The sequence below is a fragment of the Clarias gariepinus genome, chromosome 6 (genome assembly GCF_024256425.1).
Source record: "Clarias gariepinus isolate MV-2021 ecotype Netherlands chromosome 6, CGAR_prim_01v2, whole genome shotgun sequence".
Lineage (NCBI taxonomy): Eukaryota > Metazoa > Chordata > Actinopteri > Siluriformes > Clariidae > Clarias > Clarias gariepinus.
Genome location: NC_071105.1, coordinates 13636319 through 13653270, shown reverse-complemented (window position 1 = coordinate 13653270; position 16952 = coordinate 13636319). Strand labels below are relative to the sequence as shown.

Here is a 16952-nt window from a genome sequence, read left to right as displayed (position 1 = left end):
TTGCAGATGTGCCATTATGGTTATATCATTGTATTTATCATCTTGTCACAGATCCAAACTCTCCAGAAGAAGAGCAGCACAGATGAGGCTTTGAGAGGACAAAAGCAACAGAGCCAACAAACAAAGACTATCCCTGTAAATAGAGTCCTCTATTCCTGTTCCCAGTCTGGTCTCTAACACTTGTCACACTACTCCCTTTCTGTGTGCACCTGCACTCACCCTATCTAGCACTAAGCATCTGTGTAGTAAAGGCTCACAACCCTGTGTGTCTACCAGGACCTGGATGCCCAACTCATAACCCTCCTAGGAATCTAAGGCCACTATGTTTTGGATCAGTGTAATAATGAAGAATCAAAGCACTTGCTTAGCTTCATTTAGGTGTGTATATAATCTCACAAAAACGCTCCAACAATAGCCTGACACATCCAGATCAAGTGAAACATATTTTATCCAGATTTGTTAACATGAGTAACAAAAAGTAGACCGTTTATACAAAGCTATCTCAGTCACATGACCTTACTGTGGTATTCTTTACAGTTGAATCTGGTCAGTATTTGAGTCAGTCAATACTATCTTTATTATCAGCTCCACTGACACTTGTTAAGGGCGCTGTATCCTAAAATGCATACTAAATTATGATTCTAAATAAAATGTCAAAATAGCATGCATTACTATTTTACGTACTATTTAGTATGATTGGTAGTATGCAGTTTGGGATGTAGTCAGATTCTTCCCAGTTCAGCTGTAGTGCAGGTTTTGGATAGTCTCTACAGAAAACATAATATGATCTAAAAGGCCCTGCAATGAGAAACATCAAACATTGCTCATGACATATTCACACAGCTGTATATATATTGAAAAAATACAGAAAAAAGAAGAGATGGACGGTCGTGCGTGAGTCTTATCTAAATTGTATCATAATCCAGTTTAATATTTTCTAGAATGAACTTATCCCTTAAAGATCTTATCTCTGGTTGATTTACTTAGAAGTTTATATTAAAATCTTGTCAAGTTAGACATTTATTTAACATGCATTTATTTATTTGGTTGTGTATTTATTGATAATGTTTTGATGATGTTTAATGCAATTATCTGCAAATGGCACTTTCCCCCCCACCCCCCCATGAGTTCTTCTAACCTTTTGCTTATGTATCATGTGACTGTCCCTCCTCGACCCACAGAATGCTTTTGAGGGATAGGAATAGGATGTGACGCTGTGACGGCTGCTACTATGTGTAGATCACATGAATGTTTTATTAGTAAGTCATCTGAAACGAGAAAGAGCCTTTTGCAAAATATCCAGTTGTGAAATCGAGAAAGATTACCCGAGGTTACCCAAATCAGTTGAAGACAAAAGTCTGTATAATCACAAACTGCAGGTTTTTAATGGTGTATATTACATGGTTTTATTAGCTTCTCATTATTCCATTTTCTCATTTGCTATTTTTATTATTCAGGTCTCCTAAATCATGTCAGCCCATCAATCGAATATCTTAACATGCCCCAATTTTGATATGTTGGAAGTTGAGTTTTTATGCTGTGCGTGTACTACATCCAAGTCATTTTGTACGGGTGATTGGTCTGTATTTTCTCCTTCCCATACACATGCTCAAAAATCCAGCTTTGCCTGACTAGCTAGCAGCTTCCAAAACAAACGCAGAGCAAGTCGAGCTGGTAGATCATGGTCATTTAACAAACACCATCTTTTGTAAAGGTCCAATTACAAAAAATATCCTTGCTTTGTTCTAGATAAGCTATTAACACATGATTGTATAAACTGCAACAGAGGATCTACTATAAAAGCCAAGTTGGTACATACCCAAAAAACTGAACCACACTCTGCAGCAGTATTTTTCAAGTTTCAGTCCACTAAAATAACTTGATGGCACTGCCTCTGGACCAGATCCCTAGCCTCCCCCCAACTAGTTTGTCAAGTGGTCCCCGTTAAATGGAAACCATTTATGAATGACTGATAGTAATGCAACATCAAATACTTTTTTTTGAGAAAACAAAAAAGTACAGTCATTGGAAAATGTAAAAAATATTAATCAATTTTATTAGGAAATAATCAAGCTGGAAAAATGTATAAATATAAAAGATGATGCACTAGTTTGACCACCTCATGTGTGTTTGGCAGCTGTTAGCTGATTACACAATGCAGGGATTCTCAACATGGAACAGGAATTTTATTTTATTTTTAATTTTTTTGCACAGTTCAACAATTCTGCACATGGAAATGGACCTAACGTGCACAGTGTGTTTGTGATGTTCATGTAAACAATCAATTCAACCATCATGGAACGTTATACTGTGCAAAGATCTTGAGCCACCACTCACTCACTCACTCACTCACTCACCTTCTATACCACTTTATCCTGTATTCAGGGTCGCGGGGACCTGGAGCCTATCCCAGGAGGCTTAGGGCACGAGGCTGTGTACACCCTGGACAAGGTGCCAATCCATCGCAGGGCACACACACATGCATACACTCACACCCTCATTCACACACTATGGGCAATTTGGGAACGAGCCACCCCTCATTACTTCATATTTTGTTTCCAAAGACGGGGTTCAGAAAAAGTTCTCCCGGCTTCCTGAAGGACGTTTTTCCCTCAGTCCTTGTACCTGACCAGTTTCAGAGGAATGTAATGTGTTTGTTAATCTGTACAGTGAGCTATGCACCAGTAAAGCATAAAAAGTATCTACTGTGACTTAGGACATAAACCAGTGAGAAACAGGTACAGATGATGACAGATGATCTGACCGGTGATTAGTATACTGGTGATGCTGAATGCTGAATGGTTGGAACTGATGAGAAGGGAAATGAGGTTGCTGCTGAAGTAGTTTCATAAACAGACAACTTTTAAATTGTATCTTTAGTCTTTTTGCAGCATATCACTGTAAAACATTTGTTCCTATCCCTTTAATTTAATCTACATCATTTAATTTCATTTAACATGAAGAAGTGACTGGTGGCTCAAGACTTTTGCACAATACTGTATTTGCTACAAAGTACAAAATATTATAGTGGAGACTGCAAGCTTAAATAGTGCTGTAGGCATTTTAATGGCACTCATAATGTAGGTTAAATAACATCTAAGTCTCATTTTTGGTTTGTGCGTGATGTGACTGTTGGCTTAATGTTTAATGAGTCTGTGTTGTTAGAGAAATACCACAGTTTGTTTATGAGTAAAAATCCACACTGCACTGCTGAAAGTGGAGGTTATCAGAAACTTTTTCGTGGTTAAAATTTCCTGGAATGCTACACACCACTGATGCGCGCTGTTGTTATTGGATGTGCTCAACTGCTTTTTTTTTATGAAGGTTAACCTTTACCTTGTATTTTTTAAAGCAATGTTTGTCTACACTGGTAAAAGTAGATTTGCTACTAGGATGTTGAACTGAAACTGATCGCATGACCCCTGTTTATTACGGTTTAGGCCAGATGATTGAATCATTGTCTTGATTTCTCCTTACACAGAAGGGCAGATGGCAGCATGACTGAGGCCAGCCAACCTCCAGAGCATGCTTAGTAATGCCAAGACTCAGACTATCCTAGAGTTATTTTGGTCTGAAGAAAAATGTATTGTATAGTATAATAGCTAAGAATTTATGACTATGACTTTATTCGTTCTTTCATGTGAAATTGGCCAATTCAAATTCAAATTTTATTTGTCACATACATAGTCATACACATACGATATGCAGTGAAATGCTAAGTCCACTGAAGCCACATTAAAGCCACATTGGTTAAACTTCAAAGACGGGATTTGTCAGATCTACTTATAATGCTGTAATTGTTATCTGCACAGATCAATATAGAAAGGCCCTGTTTGTGCTGTTTGTGATAAACACCATCTGAATAAGTTTTGCATGGAAAGGTTTTCAAGCTGTCTACATACTTTATCTAAACAAATGTGCTCCGGTGTTCCAGATTGTCGATAAATACTTTGATCCATTTCTAAAGCTTTATGTTTGTGTCTGAACATATCTGAATGAAAATGAAGTGTCAGTCATTTTGTTAATGTCTGCGGTTGTCTTTTGTCTGTGCACTGCTTTGAGAATGTTGTTGAGAGTGCGTTGGACGAAATCCTGCACCTTCTTGCCTGTGTCACTGAAAGACGTCCGGGCACGGCATTATGATTCTCAGTTCTTCACCATCACAGAGCTTACATACAGCAGCCTCCACGAGAAAATCTATACAAAACAAACAAATGATAGGCTCTCTTCATCAACAGCATTTTTTTGTGTGCTTCCATTTTCATCATATGCACAAACTCCATTCACTGACATTTTTCTATCTTCTTGGTTCTACTTCACATTGTATATAAACATGATTGCTGTGAATGGTGTAATATGCAGCTGTAACCCATTGGTACCATCTTAAATGGGCAGTAGTTCGATGTGTCTTGTAAGTGTTTGCGTTATGAGTCAAAATGTTTGCTTAGCCTACACCTTAACACACTGTCTGATATAAAATAAACGTGGAACTTATGCAACACTAGAACAGGTATCTGTGTATTATTTTAACATATTGTGACATTGACTAAAAAGGGAATTAGCAGGAAATATTATTTTTTTCTTGCATTTTGTTGAATTTATCTTTTTTTTCAAAGTTTATGATAATTCAAAAAAACAAAAATTGTATAATACAATAAAGTAAAATTGTAATATAAATTGTATGATTTAAAATGCTAAAACCTATAGCAATTCAGATATCAGATCATGGGACATGGGAGAGTAATATTAGATTTACATATATCAGAGTAACAGAAGGCATACATACTTGGTGATTAGTATTTACTGTAAAGCTGAAATAAATGAAATGCTGGAGCTGAAGTTAGTCAACTACAGGGGACACGAGGATTAACTCTAGAATCACTTTTTAATTCTTGTGTTTGATAGCTTACTGTAACAATCCTTCAAAGTAAATTCAACTAAGTAGTCGATAACCTTAAATGAAAAGCCACAAAGAAAAAGACTCCTGATAAATAATAGTTAAATAATAGTTAAATCACTACTTCTGATGAATAATAGGTAAAAAATTTAAACAAACAAAACAACAAAATAATTTAAATGAGCATTACACATACTATTTCATGAACTGTTTAAGCAAACATGTAATACACAACATCATATTATATTTTTTTTGTGAATACATGGAAACTGGCAGCAGTCATTATTCTGCTCAAAGTCTTCACTGCTGAATTTAGTTATAATAAAGGGGTGTACTTGGTCTACAACAGCAAGTGTAATTTTCAGGAGGAATTAAAGTTATACATCATTACGATGACTTGTTTTTTCCCCCATAAACTGATAATGTTTGTATGTACAGTAGTGCTACAGGCTCCACAAACTCTCCATAATAACACAATTTGAGATATTTAATTTCTAAAATTAATTAATTAATTCATCTTCTACACCACTTATTCTGTACAGGGTTGCAGGGGCCTCTTCAGCCTATCTCTAGAGGCTTAGGGCACAAAGCAGGGTACACCCTGGACAAGATGCCAATCCATCGCAGGGCACACACACTTACACTACAGGACATGTGAGGATGCCAGTTAACCTAATCTTCATATCTTTGGACTGTGGGGAAAAAAAAGGCGTGCCCTGGAGGAACATGAAATCTCCATGCACACAAACCTGAGATGGGAAGCGAACCCTCAACCCTGGAGGTGTCGACCCTTGAGATGGTTAATAACTCTGCCAACATTCCGACATTACTATGTTCGTACACATAAATAGGTGTACAAAGACATAATCATGGCTGCACTGTGGCTTAGGTGTAGCACCGTTGCCTTGCAATTCCAAGTGCAGGTTCGATTCTGCCTCAGGTCTGAGTGCTTGGAGTTTAGGTTAGAGAGATTCGTGTGTTTTATCTTTATATCTTCATTAAAAATAAGTTATAATATGTTGTCATAATTTTTTATTTGCATGCCAAACGAAAAGCATTCAATCGTTTAATGAAGTGTTTCCACTGTATTAAACGACTTAAAAAAAAAGAATCCTCTTTGATCTCTACTTCCGGTTTTTGATAACTTGTCCTGCCTATCACGTTACGACTCTGCGTTTAATTTAACAATGGGCGCTTTTTAAAAACTCATAAAATAAATTAAATACAAATTGTTTTGGTTCTCCATGAATGTCTGACACAATGACAGTAATAACGTAGACCAAATAACGCAGAAGCACGTGTATTGTTGTTTTAAGGAGCCCTATAAACGCGCCTACTGTTTGACGGTTTGATAAGATAAGATACGCGTTTAAAACACCGGCACCAGTGGTGACGCGGCAAACGAGTGGGAGGAGCCTGGGGTAGTTTACTTCCTGTTAGGGGTTTATCTGTCTTGAAAGAGGATGCCGGTAAATTATTAACAAGGTATAAGTCTTATAGTAAGTAAAAATTCTCAGGTCAAATCCCTTGTTTTTTTATTGCTGTTTATAGTATAAATAATGAATTTTAAAATAAGCAGCACGCGGCGGATGGGTTGTGTTGCAGGACTGGGGCGGGTTTACACGTGTCTGTCGGATGTTGTGAAAATGGCAACTCTTGAGCACTAGCGCAGAATCCACTCAGTGTAGAAAAAGCAGAAATAACTGAAAATGAATGAATTCATGTTGCAGGAATGTACGCAGCCGATCAGTGGATTATGCAATATTCACAAACAGGCTCGTTTTGTGCTAAACGTGTCCCGCTTTATTTTCAATTAGACAATGTGTGAGAAGGCTGGCTCATCAGATCCTCTGTCTCAGAGTCCCCAAGACAAGGCAGCTGTGGATCTGGATCATCAGCATGGAGAGCATGTGGTTAGTCCTGCCTTAAACAGGTAAGAAACTGTCTAACTAGAGAGCAGACGAGTTAAAAAAAAAAAAAAAGTAACCAAAAATGATCAAAGTCAGAGTGAAAAGATATAGTGTGGAGGAAGGAAGTGGAATAATGCACCAAAAGTGGAACGTTTGCATTCAATACAGGTTGATGTGATATGGATATTGGAAAGAGAATCAATTAATTAGTAGACTAAGAATTGGACGTAGCACTCTATTTACAGTAGGTAAAGTAAGCACCCAAGAGGTCTCTGTTAGAAATGCCATTAAAGGATGTATAAGCCAGAGCAGTTAGATATAATGTCTTAAGTCCTAGTGAGAGTAGAAAGCAATCTTAAGAGTCTTTTTAAAAATCTTTGTTTATCTTTTTGCAGCTGGTTTTTAGGCACTGGACCTGCTGTAATTATAATAATTTACTTCTTAAATTAGAACAATTAGAACAATAAGAAATTAATTTCTTAAAAATTCTTAGTGATTGGCTATGTTATGGTGGGATATTATTATTATTATTATTATTATTATTATTATTATTATCTTTAAACTTCATACTAATTTATGTGTTATTATGTAGACATTATGATGCATTAAAATTCAGGACTTCATTACCCAGATGCAGTTGCCTGACCAAAAAAAGTTGCACACACTAATATTTCTTCGGACCACCTTCATCCTTGATTATTGCACGTATTTGCAATGGCATTGTTTTTGACAAATTTATTCACAGTAGCAATTTTTGGTTGGGATCTTATATTAATGATAGGAGAGTCAAACCACTACAAAAAGTCTTCTCCGTTATATCCTTTTAACAACACCTTCCATGCAGTTAAAGATCAGGACTCTGTGGTGGCTCATTTATGTATGAAAATGACTCCTCAGGCTCCCAGAGCTACTCTTTTACATATTTTGGGGCAGTTGAATTTAGGAAATTTAAACTGAATTCATTTTACTGCCATATAATGTCAAGACTGACTCCAGAGCCTGCCAAGACTGACTCCAGAGCCTTGTACAGTGGCCATTATGTATGATGTGTGCTTCACTTCATGTGCTTCACTTCATGTGCTTCTCACCCTGACATACCCATCATGGTATCAGCAGACCATATGACCTTTTCTATTGCTCCCAAGACCAAGATCTGTGCCAAATTGTCCCCCCGCCCCCACAGTTAACCCCATTAACACTGGGTTTTCTTACGCTGACAGCAGTTTAATGACACAGTCTTACTGTTGTTTTTATTATGCAACTTCACCATGTGTCATATTTTTTTTTTCTCCCGATCACATTACCCCCAAGAAAATAATGGTTCAGCACAATCCTTTCTAGTTTTAATAATGCATTAGAGTGTTCTAAACCACATTTCTGTAATTTCAGAAGTCTCTTTAGTTGTGTTTGTCACTTGATGCAGGCCTATAAATTGACCCTTTAAAGCACAATAAATTTAAAAATATCAAATATATTTGCCATGACCACAGGATACATCTTCCGACATAGTTGTTTGAGCAGTGTTTGGCTTCACAAGAGATCAGTTAGGGTTAAAAATTTTTTATTGCTGTTACTGCTATTATTTATCATATTTTATTTCCCTATTATATATTTGACATTTACTTCTTTTTTGTTTTTATGTCACACAAGCACTTTAAAGTTTAAAGTAATTAAAATAACTATATAATTACTATACAAATATTTCTTGTTGTAGTTTTTATTATTATTATTATTATTATTATTAATAATAATAATAATAATAATAATTAGCATTATTTCCTTGTTTTGGAATGATGTCGGAAAAAAGTCTGGTAGAACGCCGCTGTTAGATGTTTTTTCATCAGAATCTTATAATCAATCAGAATCTATATGGACTACAATGCCACCACTCCAGTTGATCCTGAGGTGGTTAGAGTGATTGCTGAGGCTTTAACCAAAGCTTGGGGAAACCCTAGCAGCATGTACCTGCCAGGTGTGTTATCAACCTGTTCTCATACAGTGTATATCAGTATATCAGTCTCTGATATACAATCATTAAATTTACTTACACTCTGTCATGTTTTTTTCAGGTTTGAAAGCCAAAGACATCATTAACCAGTCTCGAGAAAGTCTAGCCAGGATGGTTGGTGGAAAGGCAACAGACATCATCTTTACATCAGGTGGCACGGAGGTGTGAACTTAATGTAATTAGGGCCCAAGCACACTCGGGTGTGCAGGACCCTCTTGTTTTCCTAAATATTTTTTTTCTACCTTTTTTATTGCTTTTTGGGGGTCTTAACATAACACCCGATGGAGTTTTATATACTTCTCCTAGGGGATTTATACGATCGCCAGGCCTGTGTGATCTAAAGACATGCAAGGATGCAAAATTGTAGAGGGAATTTTATCTCAAACCGGTCTGTCGTGACTATGTCTTAAACTTACACCGAAAAGTGGTTAATAACTTTTGTGTGGCATGATCAGTAACATCAGGTTTAGCGACATCACATTGAGTAACATCATATTTTTCCAATTTTCCAGTTTCTGCCACCTATTATACACACGTATACATCACAAATTTTAGCACGCACACACACATCACAAATGTTAACAATCTTGCACAGACGCACACACACAAACACACTCATACACACACATTATTTATTTATTTATTTATATATTTTATTTTATTTCACCTTAAAAAAAAAAAGCCAAAAACTTTTTACAATCTCAGCAATCCTTGCCTGATATCTACACTGTATATATTTTATCACAAAGAAGGTAATATCTGTTTTTTGGTCTTCTGAAACTAAAAATGCATATTCCTGCTTTATTCTCTGATATTTTTTTAGGCTAATAACATGGTGTTCCATTCAGCAATAGAACACTACTGGAAGAGCAGCATGCCAGCTCAGGGTGGACTTCGGGGAAATTATCATCCTGATGGCAAAAAGATTCTTCCTCACATCATCACATCCAATGTGGAGCATGATTCTGTCAAACTCATGGCTGAACAGCTGGTAAAAATGGGCAAGGCAGGTAATGATGAAACGTGACCCAGGGCTACAGCATCCTCTGTCTTTCTGAAAATTAAAGGCTTTCATTGGTCATTTTATTATCCTATATGTTAAATGAACTCTCTGTTTTACATATTCTCCTCCTGCCCTCACACGGTCCTACCTGGCTGATAAATTATAGTGATAGTGTCTGAATACGGGTGTGCGTTATGGGCTGATGGCTAATTAAGATGTATTCTTGTCCAATGGCCAAAGTTAATGGGATAAGCTGTAGTTTCTCCGTGACCCTGACCAGGATGGAGCCTCAGTGAAGATGAATGAATGAATGAATTACAGTTAAACCTTGGATAGCTAGCATAATTTGTTCTGGAAGTGTGCTTGTATATCACAGCACGTATATTAAAGTGAATTCCCCCATAAGAAATAATAGAAACTTCAATGATTTGTTCAACAACCCAAAAATATTCATATAGAAATAATTAATACAAAGTAAAACTAAAACAAATTAACCTGAACTTTTCTTTTAAAAAGAATCCTGACACAGCAGTGTTTCCGTTGTGTGTGATCACAATGTAATAATAAACAGTACACGCACGCATGGATGTTGTCTATACGAGTGACGCACGTGCACTAAGACTGAGCATGGGAGACGATTACCCACAACCCCTCAGCGTTCGAAAGAGAAGAGCCATTGGCCCAGTTGTGATCACATGACGCTTGGCAGACAAAGTGCATACGTACTGCTCGTTTTTTAAGACCATGCTCGCTTATTAAGTTAAAATTCATTTAAAAAATTTGCTTGTCTTGCAAAACGCTTGCAGACCAAGTTACTCACAATCCAGGGTTCCACTGTACTTTTTTAATTCCATGACAAAGTAGAGTCACATTAAAGGTTTGCTTGCCTTGATTTCTATCTCTTGTAGACGTCACGTTCCTGCCTGTTTCCAGAGTGACAGGCCGGGTAGAGGTGGAGGACGTCATGGCAGCGCTGCGTCCCTCTACATGCCTGGTGTCAGTCATGCTAGCCAACAACGAAACAGGGGTTATTATGGTAAGTGAGTAAACACGGTTAAAATTTACAAAGTTTAGGAATCTGAAAGCAAAGCGTTGAAGAATATTTAGTTCAATTAAAATTCTATGCTCATGTATCTTAGTTTTAAGATAATAATAATGCATTTTTAAATAATTGGCAACGCTTTGGTGTTGTTTTTTATGTAATGCAGAGAAATGTAGGCAACATAAATATCCTTTATTTGCATTATTTAATTCAAGAATTGAATCTAATTGAGAGCAATGAAGGCTACAAGACAACTGGACCGGAAGTGACCAAGTTAAATTACATCAATTCTGTTTTGACTAAGCCAATCAGGGAGATTTGTCAGAGGGTGAAGGCAGCAAAAAGATCGCCATCTTCTCCCAGAATTCTGCTACACACGGATGCAGCGCAGGCCATCGGAAAGATCCGTGTAGATGCCCAAGAGCTGAAGGTGGATTACCTTACAATAGTTGGACACAAGGTAAACAGGCCTGGTTGATAATCACTGTAATTACAGTATAATAATAAAATATGAATAGACAAAGCATTAATAATAAGTTTGCTATAATGTATCATGTTTGGATTTTTTTACTGGCTTAGTCAAGTACAGTTAAATAAATGTTTAAGATATGAAATGGAATTATGAAATCAACAAAATAGCAATGCTATAAATAATGAAAAATTATAGTAGTGTGTGTGTGTGTGTGTGTGTGTGTGTTCTATGTTTTTGTATGTGTTGGTTTGCCAAAATAAGCAGACAGCCACATTAGGTTAATTAGACCAATCTGATTTAAACATGCCTTGTACTCTGAAACAAATGCAGTGTAATGAGGAATAATTGCGGTTTCTTTGCAGTTTTATGCTCCTAGAATTGGTGCCTTGTTCGTGAACGGTCCTGGAACTGTGACCCCTCTTTACCCTTTGCTCTTTGGTGGAGGACAGGAGCGCAACTTTAGACCAGGGTATTGCATAGCTTTATTAGCTGGCAGTGGTGATGCTAACCCTTTGAACTAGTAAATAAATAAATAAGCCTGAAGCAATGACTCTGAAATTGATATTGTTCCTAACTATCTTTTCAGGACTGAGAACACAGCAATGATTGCCGGTCTGGGGAAGGTAAAAGGTTAACCTTAGCATTGGTCTTTTAGGTATATTCCTTTATATATTATCACTCAAAAGGGATTTCAGTGTTGTAAATGACATGTGCATCTCTTTTTGGCCAAAGGCTGCAGAATTGGTGACGGCTAATCTGGTGAAAGATGAGTCTCATCTTCTGGATGTCAGACTTTACCTGGAGCAGCGGCTGCTGGTAAGTCTATTAACTATCGGCCTTTATTTTTTTAGGGCTTGTATTCTTTCAGTCTAGATTCCAGTAACAGTTTAAGCTGAGTAGTATTTAAGGATTTTTCTTGTAATAACCATATTCTTTGTATCTAGACTGTGTTTGGAAAAGAGAAGCTTCGTTTTAACAGCCATTTCAATGGAACGGACACACTGCCCAACACATGTAATGTGTCTATTTTGGGACAAGGACTGTATGGTGAATATCTATCCTTACATTTCTTCATTTCAATTATCTTTTGTTGTAAATACGTTCATATTCTAACATTTTGCAGGTAAAACCCCCATCTGTGCTTTAATATTTACACATCAGTACACGTTTATTGGATTTTTTAGAATGGCCCATGCCAGCATCCAGGATATTATAGATAAACTTTGGTTACGTAAATATTAATCCATGAAATACATTAAAAAGATGACCCGTTAATGAAATGTAAGATTTTCATGGCACGCGGGATGTCTCGCATCCTGACCTCAGCCATTTGTAAAACAAAATAGCTGCATTGAATAATTGATCTGTCCCTGGCTGTGTCGTAGGCCGAAGAGTGCTGTCCACATGTAGGAGGTTACTGGCCAGTGTGGGTGCTGCCTGTCACTCAGACCATGGAGATCAGTGAGTATCTAACCTGCAGACACTCCAAACTACTGTATCATAGCATGTACAGTACGTTCCATTTCAGTTTTGTAAAAAAATGTGATAATTAAATCATAATATTAGGTTAGGTAGCACCAATGTAAGGCTTCCATTACATGCATTACATGCACTAGTGAGTTAAAGGTTAATATGATGTAATTTGGTAATAAATTGGCTAGCGGATAACAATCCGAGTTGGTTTGTGTCACACCCCTTGAGAGCTTGTTGAATACACAGTATTTGTAGTTACAGTACCAGTTAAAGGTTTAGACACACTTTCTAATTCAATGTTTTTTGTTTATTGATTTATTTCCTACATTCTAAAAACAATACTGGAGATTTAAAAAATATTAAATAACATATTGAATTATGCAATTAAATAATAACACCAACAACAACTGTCAGTTGTTATATTAAAACACGAAGATCAGCTGTTCTTACTTGTCAAGTGTAGTTACAAAACCCATCAAGCACCATGATGAAACTGGTGCTCAGGAAAGCAAGACCAAAACGTACCTCTTCTGCACAGTTCATATGAAGGCTAAACAGAGCATACTGTAAGAAGCCGACACATCTCAATATCAGCTGTTCAAATGGAAATATTGCACATTTTGGATGCCTGGATGATTGGTAGTGTATCCTTACTTTATAAAATTTCAATCAAAAGGAAAAAAAAAAACATTTCGTCATTATTTACAGTATGTGCCATGTTATGGTATAAATCTAAACACATATTTAATGTTAACAGGTGTCCTATTTATTGTAATATGTGCAATAGTCTTGAACCTCCTCTCAGTTCTTCCTATTAAATTAAATTACAGTATGTAGAATAAATTAAAGAAATTTAAATATGTTTTATTGTGACAGGCAGAAAATACAATATAAAAATTGGTTGTACAGTATATTATTATTAACAACCTCAACAGCAACCTCACTGTTTTAACCACTCAGCGTTCAGCACCACAAGTGTACTAATCACCAGCCTGATCATCTGTTATAATCTCCACCTGTTGTTCACTGGTTTATACCTTAATTGAGGTGTTTTATGATCGAATGATTCATAGATCACTGTGTGGCTTAACAAACAAAAACATTCCTCTGAAACTGGTCAGGTACAGGGAATGGACTTTAAAAGAAAGCCAAGAATGAGAGCCTAAAACTTCTTCAGGAAGCCTGTGGAACTATTTCTCATGACTATATAAAAAAATATGCACAGTACAGTATACAAATTTTGTGATGCCTTTTGCATTCCAGGTCATGACAGAGAAGAAAGGTGCTATCTTTTAAAATGCTATTGTAAGTTGGTTGTGGTGATGATTAGGGTTGGGTATTAGTGACATAGGTTTAGAGGTATATGGGAGGGTGGACCCGAATGCAAGGGGTCAGCTGGCGAGCGGTGTGATGCGAAGAGTTCTGTGAAATTTACTATGAAAGCGTGGAACCGGAACAATGAGGTGAAAGCTGCTCGACAAAGCGGAAGAGGGAGTTCAAAGCTGTGGGATTTGTTAGTGCCATAGTCAATAGAGTCAATAATCGCTGGCCAGGGATGTAAAGAAGGAGGCAGGAGCAGGATTTCAAAGCTGTGAGGTTGATCAGTGCAGAAATGCATCCAGAAGTCAACAGGCAGGATACAATAGGGCGTAGGTGGGAGACTTGGAAGGTAGGGTTGATTTGACACATAAAGGAGGGGAACAAGATTTGGACAGAACACTTATCCTGGTTATTGTGAAAGGACCGATGAAGTGGGGTGGAAGTTTAAATTAGATAAGATCACTAAAGGGATGTTATTTAGGAACGTTAGGGTGATGACGATCACCTTGTCTTTTATATGTCTTGTCGGACTGTAACAGGGTTGTTCTAGCTTGTGACCTTTTTGCTGCAGCGAATGCTGATGACTGGGATTTATGGGTGTACTCAATCCAAGAGAAACTTGCTCCAAGTGGTGGTGTCTCGAGTAGTCATGCATTGGAGTGCGATAGGAGTGGCCCCCAAGAGTTTACAGATTGCTTTTTATAATCATGAGATAATTTGTGGTCCCTGGTCTGACAGTTGTCACTGGGAAGACCATAAAGTTTGAAAATGTGAAGAACTAGTGACTCCGCTGTTTCTTTGGCAGAGGGAAGCTAGGGGACCAGAACAAAATGTACGGATTTGGAGAAGCTATCTAAAACAGTCATGATGCAGGTGTTTCCATCAAACAGGGGTAGACCTGTCACAAAATCCAGGGATCTATGACCAAGGATGATGTGGCACAGGTACGAGTCTGAGAAGACCGGCAGGTGGTCAGGGGGTCGGTTGCGCAGATGTTGCATGCTGCTGCAACATCTGCGCAATATTTTCCAAAGGCCACCAAAAAGACATTTGGAGGACTGTTGATTAAAAAAATTAGAGATGTTGATTTTTCATTAAGATGTGCAGTGCAAGCAGGCATGGTAGGCATGTAGAGGTTCATCGATTGTGCAGTGGATATCCCAAGGAGTTTAAAGCCATCGGTGCAGAAATAAATCCAAAACGCTAAGAAGAGTTGTTGTCAAGAAAGCGGAAGCAAAACTTTGTAGCTGTACAATGGATCCAAATTGCGAAGCAAAGCGCAACCGTGCGACGAAGCGAAAGTTTCACACAATAATCTGGCAACGTTAAATGCCAGCGTTAATCATTCGTTGAGTGTGGGAAGTGATCTGGGAGGCATGATCAGTTTTAACAGTGTGGGAACGGACATGTCAAAGATTAATCAGCTTGCAAACAACTTGTGGTTGAAAGATTGTGAAATATCTGTGATGCTTGTGTGCTGCAGTGTAATTAATTATTTAAGTGCAATTTTCTGTTTTTTACTAACAAGGGTGAGCAGATTTTAAAATGCTAAAATGCACTTTGTTTCTGTAAGAGATTTAAAAAGAGAGGAACATATTTCAGTTCAGGAACATCTGTAATTTTCTAAAATATACAACTATATTGTAGTGCATGCATGTGTATGTACAGTACTGTATATTGACCATGTTCAAATACACCAGATAAAAAGGACATATAGTGACTAGTGAAACCGAACCTTAAAATACCGGTGTTTGAATAATAATATTAAAACAGGATCACACATGCATATTTTGCAGGCCTTCACATATTCTGCTGAACTGTGGGATCCCGTACCATGTAGCAATAAATGCTCTGAGGATTAGTGTGGGTCGACGGACATCACGGGAAGATGTGGACATCGTGGTAGAAGACCTCCGGGACACAGTGGAGCGACTGGAGAAAATGAATTAGAGTCTGTTTTTTCCTAGATCACCCCTTTTAGTGGTGATTTGGAACAACATAAGCTCATTCTTTGGTTTTATTAGCTCAAGGTACTGATTAAAGCAGGGAAAGGGGTCTATTGTGAATTAGATTTAGAGACCTCATTAGGTATTGAGATTCCCCTTTCTTTGGTGTACTGTAAAGATATACTGTAATTATGGATTACATACAGTGAAATGTAATGTATGATGACAATTTCTACACCCAAATGCAGTAATTATCTAAAGTGCTGTTGAAGGGTTGTATGTTTTAAGTTAATTATTTATTAATTTGGTTAATATATATTCTTAATATATATACAGTGGCTTTTATGAAAGCGTTTCAGCTGTAGTGTGAGCTTGCATGTTGTTTTAAAGCAGAAATATCTGTAGTGCATTGCACTAAATGTGTGTGAAAATTAATGAAGCTGAAATAGTATTCGCATGTAATAACAAGGTGATACTCTTGTTTGGCTTTTGTTAAACCCGATGTTGAATTGTGTTCTGTCATCATTAAAGATCACAAGCATCGACCAAACTGCACCAGTCCCTAAACCCATGTCCTCTTTGTACACTTACAATTTGAGCTATTCAGAGGAGCATAAATATTTCACTCGAGCCTTTAAAATGAAGCTCAAGTGGCAACAAACGCTCTGTGGATCACTGTTAACCCTTCATATGCCTTCAGATTTTTATTCGTATTTTCATAGGTATTGTTTGTTCCTTTTCTGTGGGTTGTGTCAGTCGGCATGAAAATGGCTGCTGGTCCATGAGAAGCCACAGTTTTGTGCCATAGCTATGTTTCTTTCATTAACTTAACAGCTCACTGAGCCTGACCTGCACCTCTCTTCCATTGACACACACACTAT

At 37.3% G+C, this 16952-nt stretch overlaps 2 protein-coding genes across 21 annotated transcripts in view; both read left to right on the top strand.

Moving 5' to 3' along the window:
• kif1aa (kinesin family member 1Aa) overlaps positions 1-4491 on the top strand; it is a 75282-nt gene extending 70791 nt beyond the window's left edge. For all 19 annotated transcript variants that reach the window (XM_053498051.1, XM_053498056.1, XM_053498055.1 and 16 more), the window contains one exon: positions 52-4491. In XM_053498051.1, the coding sequence (XP_053354026.1) occupies positions 52-94 (43 nt within the window). In that variant the 3' untranslated portion in view covers positions 95-4491. The remainder of the gene's footprint in view (positions 1-51) is intronic.
• Positions 4492-6311: 1820 nt separating this feature from the next.
• Positions 6312-16638, top strand: scly (selenocysteine lyase). Of its 2 annotated transcripts, none has more exons than XM_053498996.1 (13): positions 6312-6382; positions 6715-6830; positions 8670-8779; positions 8877-8977; positions 9639-9825; positions 10727-10854; positions 11165-11320; positions 11695-11801; positions 11919-11955; positions 12065-12148; positions 12277-12379; positions 12718-12793; positions 15922-16638. In XM_053498996.1, exons 2-13 carry the CDS (start codon positions 6718-6720, stop codon positions 16073-16075), a joined length of 1356 nt encoding a protein of 451 aa, XP_053354971.1. In that variant the 5' UTR covers positions 6312-6382; positions 6715-6717; the 3' UTR covers positions 16076-16638. The 2 variants fall into 2 exon arrangements, with proteins under 2 accessions (XP_053354971.1, XP_053354970.1); XM_053498995.1 differs by having other exon boundaries at positions 6339-6396.
• The last annotated feature ends 314 nt before the right edge of the window (positions 16639-16952 follow it).

Coding starts and splice junctions, on each gene's coding strand:
- scly (XM_053498996.1), top strand. CDS start 6,718: ATGTGTGAGAAGGCTGGCTCATCAGATCCTCTGTCTCAGAGTCCCCAA. Junction 9,826..10,726: donor GGTAAAAATGGGCAAGGCAG/GTAATGATGAAA, acceptor TATCTCTTGTAG/ACGTCACGTTCCTGCCTGTT. Junction 11,956..12,064: donor TGATTGCCGGTCTGGGGAAG/GTAAAAGGTTAA, acceptor TTTTGGCCAAAG/GCTGCAGAATTGGTGACGGC.